This window comes from Pimephales promelas, chromosome 5 (genome assembly GCF_988280905.1).
Source record: "Pimephales promelas chromosome 5, fPimPro1.hap1.1, whole genome shotgun sequence".
NCBI classification, from domain to species: domain Eukaryota; kingdom Metazoa; phylum Chordata; class Actinopteri; order Cypriniformes; family Leuciscidae; genus Pimephales; species Pimephales promelas.
The window spans coordinates 14,405,358-14,427,195 of record NC_142773.1 but is presented as its reverse complement, the minus strand read 5'-3'; the positions used below and the strand labels follow the sequence as shown (position 1 = coordinate 14,427,195).

General features: G+C 40.7%; 1 protein-coding gene across 1 annotated transcript in view; it reads right to left on the bottom strand.

Annotated features, from left to right (window-relative positions):
- st6galnac3 (ST6 (alpha-N-acetyl-neuraminyl-2,3-beta-galactosyl-1,3)-N-acetylgalactosaminide alpha-2,6-sialyltransferase 3) overlaps window positions 1-21,838 on the bottom strand; it is a 124,964-nt gene that overhangs the window by 70,846 nt on the left and 32,280 nt on the right. Inside the window, exon 2 of the mRNA XM_039649640.2 lies at window positions 13,191-13,385. Coding sequence (XP_039505574.1) covers window positions 13,191-13,385 — 195 coding nt within the window. The remainder of the gene's footprint in view (window positions 1-13,190; window positions 13,386-21,838) is intronic.

The window sequence follows — 21,838 nt, the reverse complement described above, 5'->3', positions numbered from 1 at the left end:
TGCCTAAAGCGTCAATTAGATGACGCATGGTCAAAAGCGTCAGTTAGATGACGCCTTGGGATGAGAACGGGCTGTAATAACACATGCACATGAGTAGTGGTAAAAAGCGTGAGGAAGGCGCCCCAAGTGAGTTTCTTTACAGTGTTGTGAAATATACGCCGCACAGCTGTAGGGGGCGCTGATGAAATCACATGCCACAACAAAAGTGGAAATCAGCGAAGAAGTGCGTATAACGCGTGTGAATTACAACAATAATGAGGTTAGCGCCACCCGCAGCTTAGGAGTAGGTTGCACGCACATGTCGGAGCAGATGCTGAAAATAGACAGGCGACAAAATAAACGCATTAATCGATTCTCTTGCGTACACATCAATGCATTGAATCGTCGGCTGTATAATCGATGCATCGATGCAAATCGATAAATATTTACACCCCTAGAATGTTCTGTGATGTACGGTATTACTCCGCAGCCGGAAACGGAAATGGGGTTGTTTGTATTCTTTCTGTAGTCTTATGCAGTCGCGGTATCGTAGGCTACACTATACAAGTGGTTTTCTTGCAATTGGCAAAGGTGCATTATCGCCACCAACTGGGCTGGAGTGTCTATTATTCAAGCTCTCAAAGGAAGAATGTACGGTTGTGAGGCGTTCGGAAAAATAGGTCTACAGTTTTACAACGAATGGTAAAACACCTGTTGGAAAGCATCTTTTGCAGCGATTTTTGTGAGAGCACCCCAGACCACTCGGTGAATTTCACGTCTTTTTAAACTAAAGTTTTATGTGTTTTATGAAGTATTGTTCCTGTGCACCTATGCTACCATTGTAGAGGCGTGGGGGTGCTACCACAGAATCCAAAAATTCTCGGGACAGCAGCATCTGTCTAAAAAACAAACAATCTTAACCATACTATTTAATCAGAAACGATCTTAAAACAGGGCTTTAATTGTAAAATACTGAACTTGTCCTTTAAGTAAGTCCATCATTCAGATGAAATGCACGCAAGAACGTGTGTGAACAGGGACGTGCACAGGGGGGTTGCTCAGGTTGCCCGGGCAACTGCCCATATGCCCTTCTCGACTCAGGTTGCCCTTCCGAGGAAAAAAAAAATCGTACAATGGATGTAAAATTTCACGTAGGCCTAGACAAAAAAAGAATATAAAAATCGCAAAGCCTCATTTACTTCCATTCGGGCACTGAAAGGGAAAGTCAAACTGTTTACGTGGCTGCAGTGCCGCACGCGTGGTAAGGCACCGCAAATTACTCAGGCCGCGCCTCCATCTCGTGTCGCGCGCTAATTAATGTGTACGAAGTCCATGACAAAATGAAGCAAAACTATCCTTCTCGTCACGAAAAGAGGAAGAAGAAAAACATGAGAGTGAATTGCGGGAACAGCAGTCAGGTAAACTTGTGTTCTCTCCTCTCTAGTTTGATGTCAGCAAAGTTTGATGGTTTTTGGTCTTGCTAACCTATCTGGGCAGGCAGTGCATCTCTTGCATCACTTTTTGCCTGACAAAAGTGAGAGTAAAATGCCATTATTTATTACGTTTTGTTTTTTATAAACGTCAAAGTGCAACAACAGTGTTTGTTTACTACAGCTCGGAAAACATAACCGCGTCGCGTGTGTTGCGTTCATATGCGCGTGCACGAAATGAAACTCGCATTTTTCAAGCAGAAATGTGGAGACCAGAAATACTGTACAATACGTGAATGATGGCACTCCCAATCAAAGTAATCTAGTCTCAGTGTAGTTAAAAACTCTAAACAACTGCACTAATTATGCAAGAAACCAATGTATTGGCAATTTGACATTGATTGACTATTGATTTATAGGCTATATTGAATTTAAAATGATGATTAGCTGGACATTCTGGTCAATATGAATGCAAATCCCTCAGTATATAACAATAAATCAAGATTTGCTTCAACATGCATAAAAAAAATAAATAAATAAAAATCATAGGCTACTGATTCCGAAAAATACCCTGGCTGTAGAGAGAACCAAAGTTAATCCCAAAAGCCAAAGTTCAGGGTTGTACTTTATTATTTTCTTCTTATTTATGTTTACGTTAATATTCACTTGTTATCTTAACATTCTATAAAAACGCTTTATTCAGTAAATATTGTTTGTTTGAACCGCATTCTGTTCTATATTGTTGTACTTGTTCTTTGACTGTTTTGTTTAAAGGAGGGAGGATTGTATTGGGCGGTATTGAGTGGCAATGGCAAATGGTTTACATGGCTCACGGCATCACAGATCAGGTAGAGGGCCCCTTAGCAGAATTTTGCTTAGGGCCCCAGGGGGAGGTCAGGATTGGCAAAAAAAGATTGTATTTTTTCCTGAAATCTAAGCGTTTTTTTCTTTTTTTGAGTTTATCCATTCAATCAATTTCAAATAAATAAATAAATAATAATAATTTAAAAAAACAATAAACAACAATATGAGGAACTCTTTTGCTCATTTGTCTCATCTCTGACATTTTGCAATCTTTATAAATAATAATAAGACCATAAGATGAGGCATTGCGTTTGGACATAAACACGGCCAGATAAGGCAATTTGGAAGGTGACAAATTCAACTGAATATATTCCTTCATATAGCCCGTGAGGGGGAGGGGGGGTGCCCTTTTTTCAGGTCAGAGCAACTGCCCCTCAAAATTCCTGTGCACGTCCCTGTGTGTGAACGATTATTGTGGAGTTACTGACAGCTTACACAGCAACCTGTCTGAAAGCACACGACCTGATAGAGGGCAACAAACTTAACCTTTCTGAACTCATGGGACACAATGAATGATTCATGGGACACACCACAAAAATGTTGCTGACACTCGGCCTTATGTTACCTGCGGGTAGGAAAGAGATGTACTGATGTTGGACATTTTTCTAAGAGCTAAAAGCCTTCACTTGCTCCCTACGGCTTTGTGAGACAGATTGAAAAAAAGCGCTCTGAAGTCTGGGTTGCTTTTAGAACAGTGATTGTGTTGTTTGCGTGGCAGACGGGCCATTGTGGACCGGGTCCCTGTTGAGTCAGATCAGTTACTTGTTTCAGTTACTATTGAGCATGTCGCCTTTTTTCACCTTGGTTGCCATTGGCTTGGCTTGCTTAGTTGGGGACATTAAATTTAACATTTAATTTAATATTCAACAATAATATTGATCTGCCTGCATTGACCGTAACTGAACTGAGCTGGACGATGACATCACGGTCAATATATACTGTATATATGAAGAGTTCAGATGCAAAAGCCTCTAAATGCCATTTGAAATTTTCTTCTTTAATGATGATTTTTATCAAACTTGTATATTTAAGTTCAGTAATTTCACTTAAATAGCAATTATTAGGTAATTATGATTGCCATTTAAGTGAAATCACTGAACTTAAATATACAAGCTTGATAAAAATGATGATTCTAGAAGAAAATTTCAAAAGGCACTTAGAGGCTTTTGCATCTGAACTCTTCATATACGTATATATATATATATAGAAACATTACTGAAATTACTTAAGCTGGACTGTGATGCTATTTTCTTCTGGAAACAAACTTTGTTGGATTATTTTCTCTGTAAACCTGCTTTGAAACAGTCTGTATTGTAAAAAGCACTGTATAAATAAATGTGACGAGACTTGACTTGTGGTTCATGTATGTTTCTAAGGGCTAGAAAAGCAAAGTTCCTTGAAATGCAAATTGATATGATTAGGCTCTGGGCAGCTGTTTAGACGGTTCGGATGTTAGAATACGTTAATGTTCATTGGTGCTGCTATTGTGAAACTCGGTAAAGAAAGTGAATGATACACCACATTAGGCCAACAGCACAGAGAAAATAAGACAGCATTTTTTTTTTTTTTCATTAAAGCTGAGATGAGGAAAAAACAAGACAAATATGCTGCATGTCTGACTTCACTTTGTCAAGCTACACCAGGACTGCATGAGCATGCAAACAAACAATATTTGAAAAATACTGTGCTTTATTTCTGTGCCAAGAAAATGTTGAGGGGGAAAAAAAAAAAGTTTTGGTCAGCAAGGTGCACTTTCATTTTGATATATCATGAATTTTTTTGTTCTTGCATTAATGTTTTTTAGATATTGTCATTTTTACTGATGCACCAAAATCCTGGGGACTAAAAATATATTAAGCCAGAAAAGTTTTAGAGGACTGAAACGATAGCTGACGATTAATTACTGCTTCTCAAATGTGTGTTTTGACTGTTTTGTCTGATAGTGTCTATATCAAGCTGCCTACAACAATAACAAAACTGCATTAACCATTCCTTTACATATGCCTACCATCCGACAATCACAAGCTTTGTGTTTTGTTACTTTTGATAGTATAAAGTCTGAGCTTCTACATTCCGTCAATTTTATCATGAAATTCAAACAATCGGCCTCATTAATGAACTCGTGCAAAACAAATTAAGTGTATAAATCATTCGTAAAAGCCTTTCTGAAGTAAAAGTTTGGATTCATGAAAAAGTTAGCTTTTTTAAATTAAGTATTGGTATGAAAGATATTTACACATGTAAATGGTGCGTAAATCATTCGAATTTTATTTTGATGACACTGAATTTTGATGCACTTATACTACCATAATAATCTTTGACGAGTTTGTTTGCTCTGTTTTGTTTTTTTTGTTGTTGTTGTTTTTTCTTCTATTTTCTTTGGGGGTTTTTTTGTAGCTGAGGATTGAAAACTGTTCAACTTTGGGTAAAACAGTGCTTGTCACTGTTACTTTTCATCCAGCCATCCAATCACAGTGGAGGAGGGGCTGGGCAAATCCCTCACTGACCAATCATCCTACTTGTACAACAGTTGAACAATTGAGTTATTATTGCTGGTTACTGCATTTTCATATTCAGTAATTTTCTTCAAAATGGGATACTAGTGACACATTACTGACTGACATATTCTGTATCGCCACCAGTTGGCCATTTTGAGAAAAGTGCCTGGCTTTTTTTTTAGCTGGTTAAAAAAATGCTTTGGCAGACACACGCTAATTGAAAGTTTCTTTTTTAGGCATTTGGCCAATTAGTCTCTTTAGCATTATCCAATATGCTGGAGCCAATCCTGGAAGTCCTTAAGATTCCACGGCGTTACTGGACACGTAAATTACATTTTTGTAATTCATAGATGGGGATTATGCTAATTGCAAAAGCGCATTCACGCACGCCCTAATTATGAATGATTGGAATTCATTTACATACACTCATTTAAATATCAAATCTGATGTTTACGAATTTTTTCGGGAGTTTTCGGGAGGGTCCATTTTAAGCACAAATTACTCCAAATTTACGAGTTTCATAAATGTGGCCCAATAAACGTTCTGACGCTCTTTAATGTGGCGTGGAAGATCGCTGTAGCGCCTCAGTTTAGGCAAAGTGGATAGTCCTCTTTGCTACTAGTTATAACACAAAATAACATGAATGATCATCAGAAGGTATATTGAATGAAACTGTACAACTACACCTACAAAGTGTTTCAAATGCAGAAAGATGTCAATAAAAATGCTTGTAAACAATGTCACAATTTACTGACGATAAACTATATAGTTAACTGGAAAAAATTAAGAGTTTTAAATTTAGTGAAGAAAATATGTATAATGCATGCACTTTATTACATATTTATTAACTTAACCTGTTGTCTTCATTATTTAATGTATGTTTGAGTAAACCCGTTTTTATTGCAGAAACCATTTGCTTCAACAATGCTTTGAAGGTTGATGTGAAACTCCAGCATAACTAGTAATTTTCCCTGCCAGCGTTTTAAAGTTGCCAGCCATCAGCAGCAATATGCCCCCCAGAATATGTTATTGTATGCACATGTAAACAGTGAATATACTGTTGAATTTTTGGTGATTACATTAGCATATCTGTGTGTAAGCAACTTCTATCCGCCCCTACTGTATAGACCTTATGCACCAGAGAAACATGGGCGCTGTCATCTTTAGAGTATTATCTTTGAACTTCCGGTTTTGCGGCCGCTCTGTATATTTCTATGGCATTGCTGTCCAGGAGTAATTAGCTGGTGAAGTGGATTTACTTATTGTAGAGTTAACAATTGTAATGTTTATCATAAGCATTGTAAAGCAGATGTCTTAACAAATGTCGACCGGGAATTTTTTTACGAGCAGTTCATTCATACCTATGCAAGATCGCTGTGAAAATACAGACCGGAAGTCAAAAGGCAACGAGTGCAGAGCTGAAAAGGGGCGGGGCTACATTAGGTCTATAGCAGTGAAAACATGGATTGCCTTCAATGGTGGGAAAAGAGTTAAAGTTCAACCAAACTTTAATGATGATGTCCAAAGAGTAAAATCAGAAATCCTAAAGGGACAGTACACCCAAAAAAATAAAGATTTAACAACATCACGAGGGTGAGTAAATTGTGACAATGTTGATATCCCTTTAGAAATACAGGAATTTAAACAACATCTAAATATCAACTTAAAAATGTGCTCTGCTCCAGTTGATGTCAGAAAGTCCAATTTAACTTAAGCCAACAGAAAACATAGTCTGTATGAAACAGACATGATCTAAGTTTAATGTAGCAAATAATTAAAAGAGAAATATAAAGAGAAACTATTGGCACATGATCAAACCAGGTGAAATTGAAATACCTCCTTAAACAGTCAGCTTCAATTAGTATTAAAACACACATTTTGCACATTTTTTAAATTTCACAGCCGTTTCATAAAGCTTTGAAATTGTGAAGCGGAAAGATTTGAACATTTTAAAACAGCATTAATGAAATCTTGTTTTTTTGCCAATATCCAGAATATGTTATCGCCAAAATATACAGGAAATAGAAAGTATACCATTAAATAATAAAAGTGGAATTTGAGTTGAGGGTTGCACACTTAATATGAAATTCTAACCTAGTGCTAGACTAATACTACAGCAGATGCCTTGATTTCAATGAATAATGATAGGAGTGCTGGAACAAACTCACCGACCCAATCTTTTTCACTGTATGGCAGAAGTTCAGAGCAAAGTATTGACAATAACATCAGCAGGAAGATGAGAGGCATTCATCTCGCTCTGACAGACACTGATCTGACAGGTAAGCCTGCTCCACTGTGAATGTGAGACGCTTGACTACAACGCCCACACTCCATCATTTCAGACCAAAACATACAGCCGGTTTCTAAGTTCTATTTATGAGTACCAAAAAAATTTGAAATACAAAAAAATCATAAGGATAATGGGAAGGAACATGTCAGTGAAAGAATGCCTTAAATATGTATTTTTTTTGTGTCTGTTGGGGTGCTAGTTTTGTAAATGTAAAAGGGGGGGGGGTAGTTAAAGTATTAAAAGATCAAACAATCAAGAAATGTTTAGCTTCACTATGTCTGCCTATATATATATATATATATATATATACATACATACAGTATCTCACAAAAGAGAGTACACCCCTCACATTTCAGCAACCATTTTAGTATATCTTCTCAAGGGACAATACTATAGAAATGAAACTCGGATATATTTTATAGTCGTCACTGTGCTGCTTGTTTAGCAGTATATATATATTTACTGTCCTCTGAAAATATCGCAATATACAGCCATTATTCCCAAATGGCAACAAAAGTGAGTGCACCCTAAGTTATAACAGCAGTACAGTCGTTTAACCATGCATGTCCTATTCATCATTTTCATGTTTTTGTCTGCTTGACAGGACCATACAAATGTGTGTATCGTTTCAGGATTTGGTGCTTTCAGTAGAATTATCTCATACTGACCACTGGATTCTGACAACTGGATGTTCAACATGGCACCTCATGGCAAAGATCTCTCTAAGGATTTAAGAATTAGAATTGTTGCTCTCCACACAGATGGCCTAGGCTAAGATTGGTAACACCCTGAAACTGAGTTTCAGTACAGACCAGGGTCATAAAGAGGTTTTCCAAGATGGGTTCCACTCGTAACAGTCCTCGCAAGTGTCAATCAAAGTTGAGTTCCCTTTCGTAGTCACTCCGAATTACGTCGGATGACAGAGAATGGGGGTTTCGCCTAGAAAGCCAATCCTCTTCGAGTATTAAAAAACGAGCCAATGGCAAGAAAATGCCATGGGTCTGAGAATTTGCATAGCGTAACTCCGCCTCGCCTCGTGAGTATAAAAAGAGGAAGCGGACGCAACCGCAGGATGTTTTCACTTCGGAGCCAAGAGAACCTCTTCACACCACAAGCCACAAGATGTGAGTTTACAAGTGACTCACCTCTTCGAGACGAGCGACTCTCCAGTGTTGGTGTGACGGCGGTACCCAGCGAGTCTTCACATTGCAAACGATCTGTGCAGTGGTCTGTAGACTCTGTGTTTTCTCCCTGGTTGCCTCAGCATTGCAGAGTTTTCCTCTCCTAAAAGAGCTGCACGGTCCGCGTCTTTTTAAAGATGTCTCGCCCGTGTTCTTCTGGTTGCGGTCGATATCTGTCATCTTCTGATGGGCACGAGCGATGTTTTGTGTGTCTGGGCTTTGAGCACGCTAAAGCAGCACTTGTGGATGACTCGTGTTCTTTTTGTGGGAACATGACCATCGCAACACTAAGATCGTGACTCAATGATTTAAAAACAGTGAGAGTCCCCGCATCCACCAACCGTTCTGCTTCCTCCAAGAGAGGTGGTAGTTCGGCTGGGGGACAGGGTGATCTGAGGGTGACGGTGTGGAATCATCCGACGATACGTCCTCGGACCATGCCTCCCTCTCCGGTGTTGCAACCCGCGAGTGCCACGGTGATTCAGGTGGGATTTTCTACGGAGGTGAGCAGGAGTCATTGGGAAGTTATGATGTGGCTGCGTTGCCTCCCTCGGGAGTCCCAGCGTTGTCCATGTCGGATCCCGAAATGACTGCTATGCTGTCCCGGGCGGCCGTGAGCATTTGCCGCTGCAAAGCCACAGCCAACCCCAATTCCTTTCTTCCCGGAACTGCATGAGGAGCTGTCGAAATCATGGGGACCTCCCGTGAGCGTTCGTCAGCTTTCTCCGCCTTTCCCCTCCTCAACGGTGCAGCTGCTCACGGGTACACTGGTACAACGCGGTGGAGGGTTCTGTTGCAATGCAACTATGTCCTTAGAGCGCCTCCTCTCGTGGCAATCCAAAGCACCCGTCCAAGGCCTGTAGGTTCTCGTCATCTATGGTGGCGAGGTCTTACAGAGCTGCAGGAAAGGCGGCTGCTGCCATGCACGCTATGAGCACCTTACAGGTCTACCCGGCCCAGCTCCTCAGAGACATGCATGAGGGCGGGACTGATCCAGGGACGTTTGACAAACTGCGTGCCGCCACCGACCTCGCTCTCCGGGCGACTAAAGTGGCCGCGCGCTCCCTGGGTCAGGTGATGGCCACTAATGTGGTCCAGGAGTGTCACCTCTCGCTCAACCTGGCCAATATGCAGGACGCCGACCGGACACGTCTGCTTGACGCCCCCATATCCCAGGCTGGCCTCTTCGGCGGTGCGGTTGAGGACTTCGCCCAGCAATTCTCAACCGCCCAGAAGAAGTCTGAGGCCATTAAACATATTCTGCCCCGACGGCCAGCTGCTGCCTCCACCCAGCCGTTGGTACAGACGCCTCAGCCTGCTCGCCGCCGAGGGCGCCCTCCTACGGCTGGCTCTGTCTCCTCGCGTCTTTACGAAGATTGTCGATGCAGCCCTTGTTCCCCTTCGCGTCCTGAATTATCTCGACGACTGGCTAATCTTAGCTCACTCTCGAGATCAGGTTTGCGAACACAGAGACCTTGTGCTCCGGTACCTAGCCCGTCTGGGCCTTCGGGTCAACTGGGAGAAGAGCAAACAAACTTTGCCCCGTGCAGAGGATCTCTTTTCTCGGTATGGAGATAGACTCGGTCGCCATGTCCACACAGCTTACAAGCGAGCGCGCACACTCACTGCTGACTTGTCTTCGACAGTTCGAGGGCAAGAGTGCGGTTCCACTGAAACTTTTTCAGAGGCTCCTGGGGCATATGGCATCCACAGCCGAGGCAACGCCACTTGGATTGCTTCATACGAGACCGCTTCAGCTGTGGCTTCGCGATCGAGTCCCGAGGTGGACATGGCATCTATTGTATGTGGCTGCTATTGCCGCATATCACAAAGCAGTTGAAGGTAAGTCTCTGGGGAAGCAGGACCTAATCATCAGGTTCCTGAGAGGAGCAAGGAGACTAAATACTCTTCGTCCTCCTCTCGTACCCTCTTGGGACCTCTCAGTGGTTTTAAGTGCCCTGCAGAGGCCTCCCTTTGAGCCTCTGCAATCAGTTGAGATTAAGTTCCTGTCAATGAAGACAGCGCTCCTGGTTGCACTGGCCTCCATCAAGAGGGTAGGGGACCTGCACACATTCTCCGTTGACGAAGCGTGCCTGGAATTCGGGCCGGCCTACTCTCACGTGATCCTGAGACCCCGGCCTGGATATGTGCCCAAGGTGGTGAACCTGCAAGCACTGTCCCTGGAGGAGGCAGACCCAGCCCTCCGTGCTTACGTAGACAGAATGCATTGTTTCAGAACCTCAGACCAGCTCTTTGTCTGTTATGGTGGGAGCCAGAAGGGAAGGGCTCTCTCAAAGCAGAGGTTGTGATAGGGGAAACCATTGCTTTGGCTTACCAGCAGCAAGGTCGACCGTGCCCCCTTGGTGTGACAGCCCACTCCACCCGGAGTGTGGCTTCCTCTTGGGCTCTAGCGCATGGCGCCTCGCTAGCAGACATCTGCGGCGACACACAACACATTCGCTAGATTCTATAATCTCCGAGTGGAGCCTGTGTCCTCTCATGTACTCGCTTACCCGGCCAGTACTGGACCCGCTCAGGTGTCTTCGCTTGCTCGCCATTCCACTCCACGGACTGGATAAGTGCGATTTTTTCTCAGCTGAGCCTTCTATTGAAGCCCTGAGTTCCTCCAGCACTGTTGATGCTGGCGACAGTATCTTTGCTTGGACGTCGGCTAGGTGCCTCCGTGTGCATGGTTCCTGCTAGTAACCCCCACACGTGTATTTCAAATGTAAACCTCTCTGAGCATGTGGTCACAGAAGTGGAAGGTCAGCTTGTTAGTGTTCAGAACATTCGCCACACACTGAAAGTCGGTTTGCTTGTTCGCCGTCCCAGAAGGAACCGCCAAGATGATGACTGCCTTGCTGAGGAAGCTGAAGGTAAAGGAGTGGCCAAGTGTGTCTCCAGACCTGAACCCTATTGATCACCTGTGGTGATCCTCAAGTGGAAGGAGGAGAAGAACCTCGTGTCTAACATCTAGCAGCTCCTTGATGTCATTATGGAGTTGAAGAGGATCCCAGCAACAACCTTTGCAGCTCTGGTGAACTCCATGGCCAGCAGGATTAAGGCAATGCTAGATAACAATAGTACTCACACAACATATTGCCACTTTGGACACAGTTTTGACATGTTCACTTATGGTGTACTCACTTTTGTTGCTGAAATGTGAGGGGTGTAGTCACTTTTGTTAGATACTATATACACACACACACACACACACACACACACACACGCACACACACACACACGCACACACACACACACACACACACACACATATATATATATATATATATATATATATATGATGGTTCTCATGTTGTTATAATTGCTGATTGCTTTTATCACGCTATCCGGTATTATCATGATCAGTGTTGGGGAAAGTTACACTGTAAAGTAATGCAGTATAAAATTGTGTTACTCCCTAAAAAAGTATGTTGCATAAGTTCTTCTCACCTCGGCTGAGCTTGCTTGTTTGTTTTTTACACATTATTACACACACACAAAGACAGGCAGAGAGAATTGCAGAGAGAATTGTTCAATACATCAACGTTCGGAGGTTTTCAAGATTATTGCTTCAAAGAGTTCTTTTCAAGAGAAAAGTAAGTTTAATTTAGAGCAGTCAAGGATAATAATAATAATAATAAAAAAACATTCTATAATAAAGCCCATTTCACTAAGATTTGATTCACTGATGCGTTTCAAAATTGCCTCGTAGCAATCTGTTTTGAAATCACAGGTGTTTTCTGTGAAATTACAGAGGTGTAGATTTCAATCAGCTTTAGTTATTAATAATATTTTCATTCTGGTTTTCGATGGTCTAAAATAAACTGTTTTTTGGGGGTGTGGAGAGTTTTGTGACTTGTGAAAGAACTCAATTAGTTGGAGGTTAGAGAGGCTGCTCAGCAACTAAAAAATGTTTCATTCAGGCGTGACTGTTATAGCAGCACTTTGTAGCCTTGACAAAAGTATTCAAACACAGCATTAGTATTAGGACCTTCTCTGACCCTTTTTTTGGGCATAAATCAGCACAAAAGGACAAACAACTAAATAATTCCAACCCTCCTGATGCATTTCATCTATACTAAATTGCTTTCAAAAAGCTGGATGCTTTTAAGAGACCAGACAGGAACAGTAAATTCAATTTATTAACTTCCTCTAATTTCTTTAGTAATTGTGTTTGTTCTTTTGTAAGTAGGAGAACCAGCCTGCCTCTCAGTGCTAATTGTGGCAGTAAATCACCTGAGCAGTTGAAACTACATGAACTTGGCAGTTATGAGGCAAAGCCTCATCTGTGCGTGGAGAAAACTCTTCGATGACCTTGAATATATGATAGACGACTTGGCAAAACTTCACTTCTGCAGGTTCTTTCATCATCCACGGATCCTAGAAAACATCTTGAGGCAAAATAGACTAAAACTATCCCTTTAAGTTTAAAAAGTCACCACCTATGAAAAATCTCAGCATGAGTAACTGATAACCTGCTATTAATTTACAACGTATATTGAGAATTATATGACTGACCATGTGCAATTAAATTAAATATTGATGTGTACTAAATATGTGAAGAACCACAACATATATTTTTTTCCAACTTTTTGAAACAAAGTGATGGTCATTGCAACAAAATAAAATCAAACACGTTTCCACATTTCATTGCTTCAAGGCAAGCAGAATAGCACAAAGCAATGCAGAAGTGTCTCTTTCTACTTCAATAAACTTACTTGCCATTTCTAATTAAATTTACATGCTATTTCTGAGTGAAAATTGTTTCAAATCCAATTTTATTTTTCAGTGCAGTTGAATTGGTGAAATAAGTGAAATGTACAGTATTTTTTTTTGCAGCTTTGACTGCAAGACAAGCCAGTTTGTACCATTTGAAATATAATGCAGCTCAAAAGTGTAAAGCAAGGACACTGAATATTTTAAGTGTGCTCTGCTCTAGTCTCACCTCCTGGTTAGGGACGCTGAGGTAGCCGCGGTGGGGTTTGAAGGCTTTATGCGGTGGTCGAGAGAACATCCAGTTTCTATTGAAGCTCTGGCCGAAAACAGGCTGCAGCAGGAAGTAGGGTTTCTCTGAGTAATTAATCACCACCAAAAACAGAGACACCACCACAATCAGACTGGTCACTATCACTGACTTCTTCTGCGAGGAAGGAAAGAAGAACAGAAAACATGATCATTTAGCTTTTCTAAAATGAAGCAATGAAACATTCAGGCAAATTAGTCATATAGTCACAGTAAAAAAGCCATTTTTTTCTTTAATAAACCACCTTTTTTCAAAGAAATTAACATTAAATAAACATCAGAATTATTAAGTGGTATCGTGTAATTCTGCTGTAAACATGCTGTGGTGCAACCTCTTCTAAAAATGAAAAATCTGGATCTGACAGTGCTAAATAATTATCGACTGATCTCAAAACTGTCCTTTTTTTTATTAAAAATCCTAGAAAAGGTGTTTTATCATATTTTAATTTTAATGGAAATGACATTTTTGATAAATTGCAATTTGGGTTCAGAGCACTTCACAACACAGAGTCGGGGTCTTGAGGTGTGTCACAACCTGTTGCTGGCTGATGAATTAGGAAAGTGTGCAGTTCATACAATTTTGCTGGGAAATTCAGGACAATGGGCAGGAATTTAAGGAAATTGTTTGACTTTCTCTGTAGAATTGGGAAATGGTTTCCTATTGAATCCTATTTCCCCTAAATCTATTATTTGAGGTGTTCCACAAGGCTATATGTTGGGCCCATTTTACGTTCTTTGTATATGCTTCCATTGGCTCACATTTGTCCGAAACACAATAAATGCTACCATACAGGCTGATTATATTCATCTTCATCTCCCTCTAAATCTATGGTATAAATATGTTACGGTTTAATTAAATAAATAAAAAATGGATAGCAACAAAGCTTTTGATACTAAAAGTTGGTTGGTATATGATTACAAATTAAAGACAAATAATGATAGGGTTAAAAGGTGCAGTGTATAGTCAATGTTGAACTTTTTTAGAGAGGAAGTCATGAAGTAAAAGGGTAGCATGCAAAATACATCTAAATAGTATGTTGTTGGTATATCAGATTATTCTAATAAAATATAAAGTAATATATTAACTGTTGAATATATCATGAGAAAGAATGTATTTAAAACAACCTATTTATCATGTTCATTTATTAGTGCATGTCCTAATGGTCTAAGCAGGGCAAAAATTCAACCCTTGCAAACAGAGGTCGGAAGTACTGCAGAAATCTTTCTGTATTCCTTAAAGAGGATTAAACTTGACAGAAAATAAAGCTCTTTTCTCTGTTTTGCACTCGACTGATTACAGAAGACAATTCATGCCAATCTTGTTCAGTTTTTGCCCATTAAAATTGAATATTCTCCTCTTTCACGTTTATCTGATATGACACATTCTGAAGTCAGAAAGCTCTTAAAATTTGACTTTTTACGTTCGCAGTTCTCTTTTTTCACAGTGAAAGATGGAAAACTTTCAAAGCTGTCTCTGCGTAATGATGTGCCCGCGGACATAATGCATATGGGAAATGTTGAAAACTCGGAGAACTCTTACTCAAAACATCTCGATTAGACTGAATGCATACAGTTTCTTGACAAGTACTTGGAATATCATGGACATTCCGACGCTAGACATGACATATTATGTAATATAAACAGGGTTGAGTCATTTCTCTTTGAAATTTCTCTTTGAACATCTTATACAATAAAAGTTTTAGCAATTCAACTTTTAAGAACCCTATGAAGTAAAAGCGAAATGACATTTGAACATCGAATTTGCAACATTTTGAGCGCAAAAGTGTAGTGTGGTGATGTATGAAGTCTCACAAGGCAGGCGGGCCAGTGAGTAATGTGGCTGGGCCAGTGCCGCCCTGGCCCAATAATGGCTACGCTTGCGATGCGCGGGTCTGCTTTTTTTCCAACCCGCGGGTCCCGCTTTTATGAAAATATTTTGTCCGCCCCAGCCTGCACCGCACCACTGTCTCTATTTTTACAACTCGCCCCGCCCCACACCCGTGACCGTTAAATAGACATAGTAGCTACTAGGCATTGTAATGTAAATGAAAACAGCCTTTATTTCAATAAATTTTGTAAATGTAAATTCGTTGTTGTTGTCGAGGCTGGCGGCAGGAGCTGCTCGGCGCACCGCTTTCGTGACGTGACACCAAAGTTTTGGGAACCTCACGCAAGTTACGTTGCTACAGCATTCGTATTGTAACCTTATCAAATGGTACGGCTCGATACAGCTCAGTACGGTTCGGCTCGGTGCGGCATGGTTCGGCTCGCTTCGCTTTTCCACTGCGTGGTACGTAGGGCTGGGCAAAAAAATTGATTTTTCGATTAATCGTTTTTTAAAATGTGTTCGATTCAAAATCGATTCTCAACGGCCGGAATCGATTTTTTCCATATAAAGGGCTCGCGGACGCGGTGCTGCATCTTCTCGTCTCTCTGCACTAGGCAAGCGCCAAGCGCTGCAGCTGTCGATACACACACGCGTTTAGGAGTCGGGACATGACGGAATATTCACTTAACAATCGGGCCAGCATTGCATCGTAACCTATGATCGTAACTAACGTTTATCATTTTCACGTCTTTTTGAGTTTTACAAGCAATGTTAAACCATTCCGTGCTCACGCACTCTCAGAGATGTCTTTCACTGCGTGCACAGTAACGTTACAGCCTAAATCTGCCTCACAAACAGCTCGCCAGAAACAAAAGTTTTATCCCTGGATTTAGTGGATTATATCACTTAACAGTTAAAACACGCGACATTATGTCAAAACTCTGGTCTTGGTGAGTAACCTCCTAAAGACAGTCGGTAATGTCTTAAATTAGCATTAAACGTGTGTGACAGAAAGTTAATGAAACAGTAATGGATTCGCGCACTAGTTCTTAAAGTGAACGCAGCCATTTGTGTCAGTCATTAATTCTGTTGTCATAACAACAGAATATAGTATTAATTGTAAGCAATCAGAATTAATAGCCTTTGTATGGACTAAAAAGACTATCCAGTGTTAATTTACATTGGATTACTTTATTCAGTTTCTGTAGTATTTCTGACATACCCAAAAAACTACCCCAAAATGTCTCTTAATTTGTGTCTTTATTCTATTGTATTTATTTGTGCTGCTTTTTTCAATTTAATTCAAAGATTGAAATCAAGCTTCCATACATAAACTCTTAAAACAAAAATAAACAAAAAATTACATTACCATTTAGGTAAGATCAATGTAAAAAAAAAAAGTCTAAATATGTATATATTTATTTATCTATATCTATCTTAAACATAAAATAACATGATACTGTTTGATCAAGCTGTGCGACTGTTCTGACTTTTTTTGCATATTGCATCAAAATCCTGTTTATTCTCTGTATGCATTTAGTGTACCTAAAATAAAAAGAGTTTTATATACAGGTTTATGGCTCTTAATTTCCTTGTATTAATTAACCACTAGTAAACTTATGTCCACTGTTCTTTTTTATAAATATAGGATTTGTATTACATCTTCATTATAGTCGAATCGAGAATCAAATCAGGAATCGAAATCGAATCGAACTGAGAGCTTGTGAATCGAAATCGAATCGAAATTGAAATGTGAATCGATACCCAGCCCTAGTGGTACGACAGGGCACGGCTCGGGTCTAAATCTAGCGGGTTTGTTTTCTAGTGTCGATGTCCATTGGTTGCAAATACAATGACGCTGGCAGTGATGATTCTGTCTGACCAATCAGTGATCTGCAGTGTTTTACTTCACATTTTACTACCGGTATGTTACGCTTGGGACCTCAACAGACCAGGTACCATTTAAAGCGAGCCGTACCGTACCATACCATGCAGTGGAAAAGCGCCAAAATAAACTAATAAAATATGAAAATAGATATTCCCAAATATTTAATATAGGCTGGAAATTGCAAGCAACATACGTGGATTTAAAAAAAAAAATTAATGACCCGCCCCAACCCGCGGGGTCCACGGGTTAGTCGACCCGCGCATCAGTAGGCTATGCCCCTGCTGCATGGTGAAATCTTTAAATTCCAAATAAAGTGGATTCTACTGAAATGACTTGGTTTCCCAGAGAAAATTCACCAAACAGCACTAAATACGACTGCATCTTTAAATAATCTTTGAAATGATTGAATTATTGGTGTAAGTGCTTATCTTTGCATTATGCCTCAAGCAACTCCTGTGTTAAGCAATGAAACGGATGCATCTCCATGCAATAGAGACATATATAAAAGTGAAAGCTCCTTCTTTCACGGCTAAGGTGTGGATGTCGATATGTTCTTTGATGTAGTTTGATGGCTCCAAAATTTGCCATCTAGAATAGAATCGTGTCTGGAATAATAAGGTGGCTGTCAGCAAATCTTTCTGAGCCAGTGGGGCTCAAATCTGGCACATCAAACATCTCAGGGAGGCTGTTTGGGTTTGCACTTCACAGGACGACATCAAACATGAAGAGTTGATTTCAAAAAATGACCATTTAAAGCTCAGACTAAAAAGAAGCTCAGACTAAAATCTAAGCATTGCATAGATTGCTTGAATGTTACATCATCAATGGTCTCACATTCACGTTGTGTCATTGAGATGAAAAGTAAAGGAAAGGATGCACCTTGGATTGCATCTAAATGTGTGTGTGTGTGTGTGTGTGTGTATATATATATATATATATACATATATATGAATTTTTGGGGTACAGGGATTCTCACTAAAGTGTTTTAAAATTATAAAAGAACACCATTTTAAAACACTGGGGTTAATCCTCAATCTCTGGGTTAATGCAACTTGCATAGAACTGGATTTTTGCATTTATATGTATTTGATTTAATTTTGACAATCATCTAAGCTTCCAAGTCATTGAACAAAACAGATGTACCCCTAAAGCACTTCAAAACTCAACCGACAGAGAGAGAAAGGAGATGAAAAAAAAAAACATTTGCTTGACCACTCATCTCATCTGTTCTCACAGCAAGGGGGAATAAAAGGAAAATATCCCTCCACCTTGATTTAAATCTGTGGCCACAAATCTTGGGAAAGTGATGTGTCAGATTCGGGAAAAGGCTTATGGGAGAAGGGATTGAGTCGAAGAACTTCCATCAGCAACAGCATATGACTCATCTCATCGTTGTACTATCCATCAGGATAATCATTGCACAGGCCTTGTGTTCTGCACAATTTCACCCATTTCGGCGGAGAGGAATTATTCAAAAGCAGGGACAAACAGAAAGAGATGAGAGAGAGAGAGAGAGAGAGAGAGAGAGAGAGAGAGAGAGAGAGAGAGAGAGAGAGAGAGAGAGAGAGAGAGAGGGGATAACAGCGCCATCATAGGACCATTATGATACTCAAAATAAAAGCGATCAATTTGATCCAATTATGGACAACCGAGTGATCATTAATAGAAAAATCCTGAATGCTACAATGCTGCCATTAGGGAGCAATTAGAGACATTAGTTATAAAAGAGGATAAGAATATAGTGGTGAAGTGGTAAACTACATTTTCATGTTTTCTCAAGAAAATGTGAGTGGTGGTGACAATGTAAAAATGTGATTGAGAGGCTCTATGGTTCCCAGTGTATTGTGGACGGCCACTCCTGCTTTATTAAGAGCTTTCTAAGGTGTTTAGAGTTTCTTTGGGGAAGCTATGGCATTCTGGGTTTATACAAGGGCATTCATATATGGTTACTAATATTTTTTTTGAGGGCTCGCAATGTGGTTACAATGTTATTTTGAGGGACTTCTGTGGTGTTTTGAGTGTTTTATAAAACGCTTATGTTATGAACGCCTTGAGCGGTTGGAGGTTCCCATTGACAGAGGAAACAGTTGGTCAGGGTTAACAGTGCTTTTATTGCAGTGCAGGGTGACAGTCACTCAGAATTTGTGGGAAAAACAGAAAAACAAAACAAAAACTTAGAGGCAACCAAATATAAGACTGCACAACATAAGGCCAAGCAAAAGAGCATAACCTGACCTGTGCAAAAACACTACATAAGTAGTATTTTCCCAGAGTTACAAACTCACGAGCAGTCCATGGTCTGTCTAGACCTCTCCTTCACCTCCTATCTCTGACTGCCCTAATAACTTTCTGGAGTCATTTTATAGCCCTGACTCCTCCTACTCTGGAACATACCACCTTAAAGGTAACACATTTCATACACTTACAGGAATGCATAATAATAATAATAATAATGAAGAAAACAAAAACAATAACAAAAGTAATAAATACAAATAAACATATATGTAATAAATCATATCCACAAGTATATATATATATATATATATATATATATATATATATTCAAAGAAAACCCATAACTTAAAAACTATGAGAATAAACTCTCCGGTGACGTCACTCACATGAACGCGCCACTAGCTGGCGCGGACACAAGACCTATAAATAGACCGGATGTTCAACCGAACAGATTTGGCCAACGACTCATCACAACATGGTAAGCATCTTCTACATCTCTTCCACTTTAATCAATAAAATATGTTAATCAAATACTCGTGGTGGTGATTCATTCCCGCATGAGAAAAACACTTCTATTAAACACTTCTATTCACTCGTATACGATTACTAGTGGTCATTACTCAGATAAAACTACACACAGACCATCATACAAGTTTACAACACAATGATATCAAATGTCACACAGGTCAATGCATACATAAATATATGTCGGCTAACAGACTGTAATACATGACGCCGGTGTATGCGCGTAACGTGCATGTGTATGTGTGTGTGTCCATGCACAGTCGCAGGCTTACCCTGTGACATTTCCTCCCCCTTCCCCAGACACCACTCGTGGTGTCCTGGAGAGGAAATCTGCGGTGCAGTTTTCCGAGCCAGTCCGATAGACAACCTCAAAGTCGAATGGCTGCAGAGCCAGGAACCACCGTGTTATACGAGCATTCGTGTCTTTCATTCGGCCCAGCCAAACCAGTGCCCGATGATCAGTTTCTAATTTAAACCTCCTACCCATTAGGTAGTACCTGAAAGAGTCCAAGGCCCATTTGACCGCCAGGCATTCCTTCTATTGTTGAATACCGTGTCTCTCGTGGAAGGAGTTTCCTGCTGATAAAAGCAATGGGTCTTAAGTGTCCTTGCTCTCCCTGCAAAAGTACAGCCCCAAGGCCAAATTGTGAAGCATCAGTCTGCACTGTAAAAACTTGGTCAAACTCCGGACTCTGCAACACTGACTCTTCACATAAAGCATCTTTCAAGTACATAAAAGCACGCTCACAGTCTGCAGTCCAATTAGGCTTGTTGGGTTTGTTCTTCCTTGTGAGCTCAGTAAGGGCTAAGGCTTTTTCAGAAAAGTTCGGGATAAAGCGTCTATACCACCCCACCAGGCCAAGGAACGACCTTACTTGCTTCTTGGTTACAGGCCGCTCAGCCTGTTTAATGGCCTCCACCTTCCCAACCTGAGGGCGTATGACTCCATGCCCCAGCACATGACCAAGATAACAGGTCTCTGCCTTAGCTATTGTGCACTTGTCTGAGCGAATAGTAAGACCAGCATTTTTTATTCGAGTTAACACCTCCTTGAGATGTATCAGATGACCCTGCCATGTCCTACTGAAGATAATGATGTCATCCAAATATGCCGCTGCGTATTTCTCAGTTCCAGTAAGGATCTGATCGATCATCCTCTGAAAAGTCGCAGGAGCCCCATGTAGTCCGAAAGGAAGCACGCGGAATTGATAGTGCCCTAATGGAGTCTTGAACGCTGTAAACTCTTTACTGTCTGGACTTAAGGGCACTTGCCAATAACCTTTGCACAGATCAAGAGTTGTGAGGTATTGTGCACTGCCAAGCTTTTCAATTAAATCATCGACTCTGGGCATAGGGTAAGGATCAATTTTGCTCACCGAATTGAGTTTTCTAAAGTCCAAACAGAACCTTAGGGACCCATCTTTTTTTGGCACCAGCACAATGGGGTTGTTCCACTCGCTTACTGATGGTTCTATGACCTCTAGTTTCTGCATAACTTCCAACTCTTGCTTCATGATAGGCACCAGCCTTTCTGGAACTCTGTACACTGGTTGTCGAATCGGTTTCACATCCTTCAAATAAATGTGATGTTGTACCAGATCTGTCTTCCCAGGTGTGTCCTGGAACAGCTGCTCAGGTATACAATTTTGCAACTGACTTCTTTGTTCCACTGTCAAATGCTGAAGATTTAAAGGGTACTCACTTCCACCAACAGGCAAGAACTGCTCCTCTACCTCGTCCTCTTCCTGTACTGCCCTTACCAAGAGGTCCTTCACCTCTGCTCTTACTGGTTCTGGCTGTGCAGGCGGACTGTGCCACTTTTTCAACATATTAACGTGAAAAGTCTGCAAAGGTTTATTTCTGGATGGCATTTCTATTTCATACGTTACTGGACCAACTTTCTTCCTCACTTGATATGGGCCTTGCCATTTGGCCAACAGTCGGTTCTCTGACGTTGGAAGTAACAACAACACTTGCTCTCCTGCTTGGAAAGTTCGGGACCTGGCCTTCTGGTCATACCATATCTTCTGTTTCACTTGTGACTCCTGCACACTCTCCCGTGCCTGGGTGGATGCCAGTTGCAACTTCTCTCTCA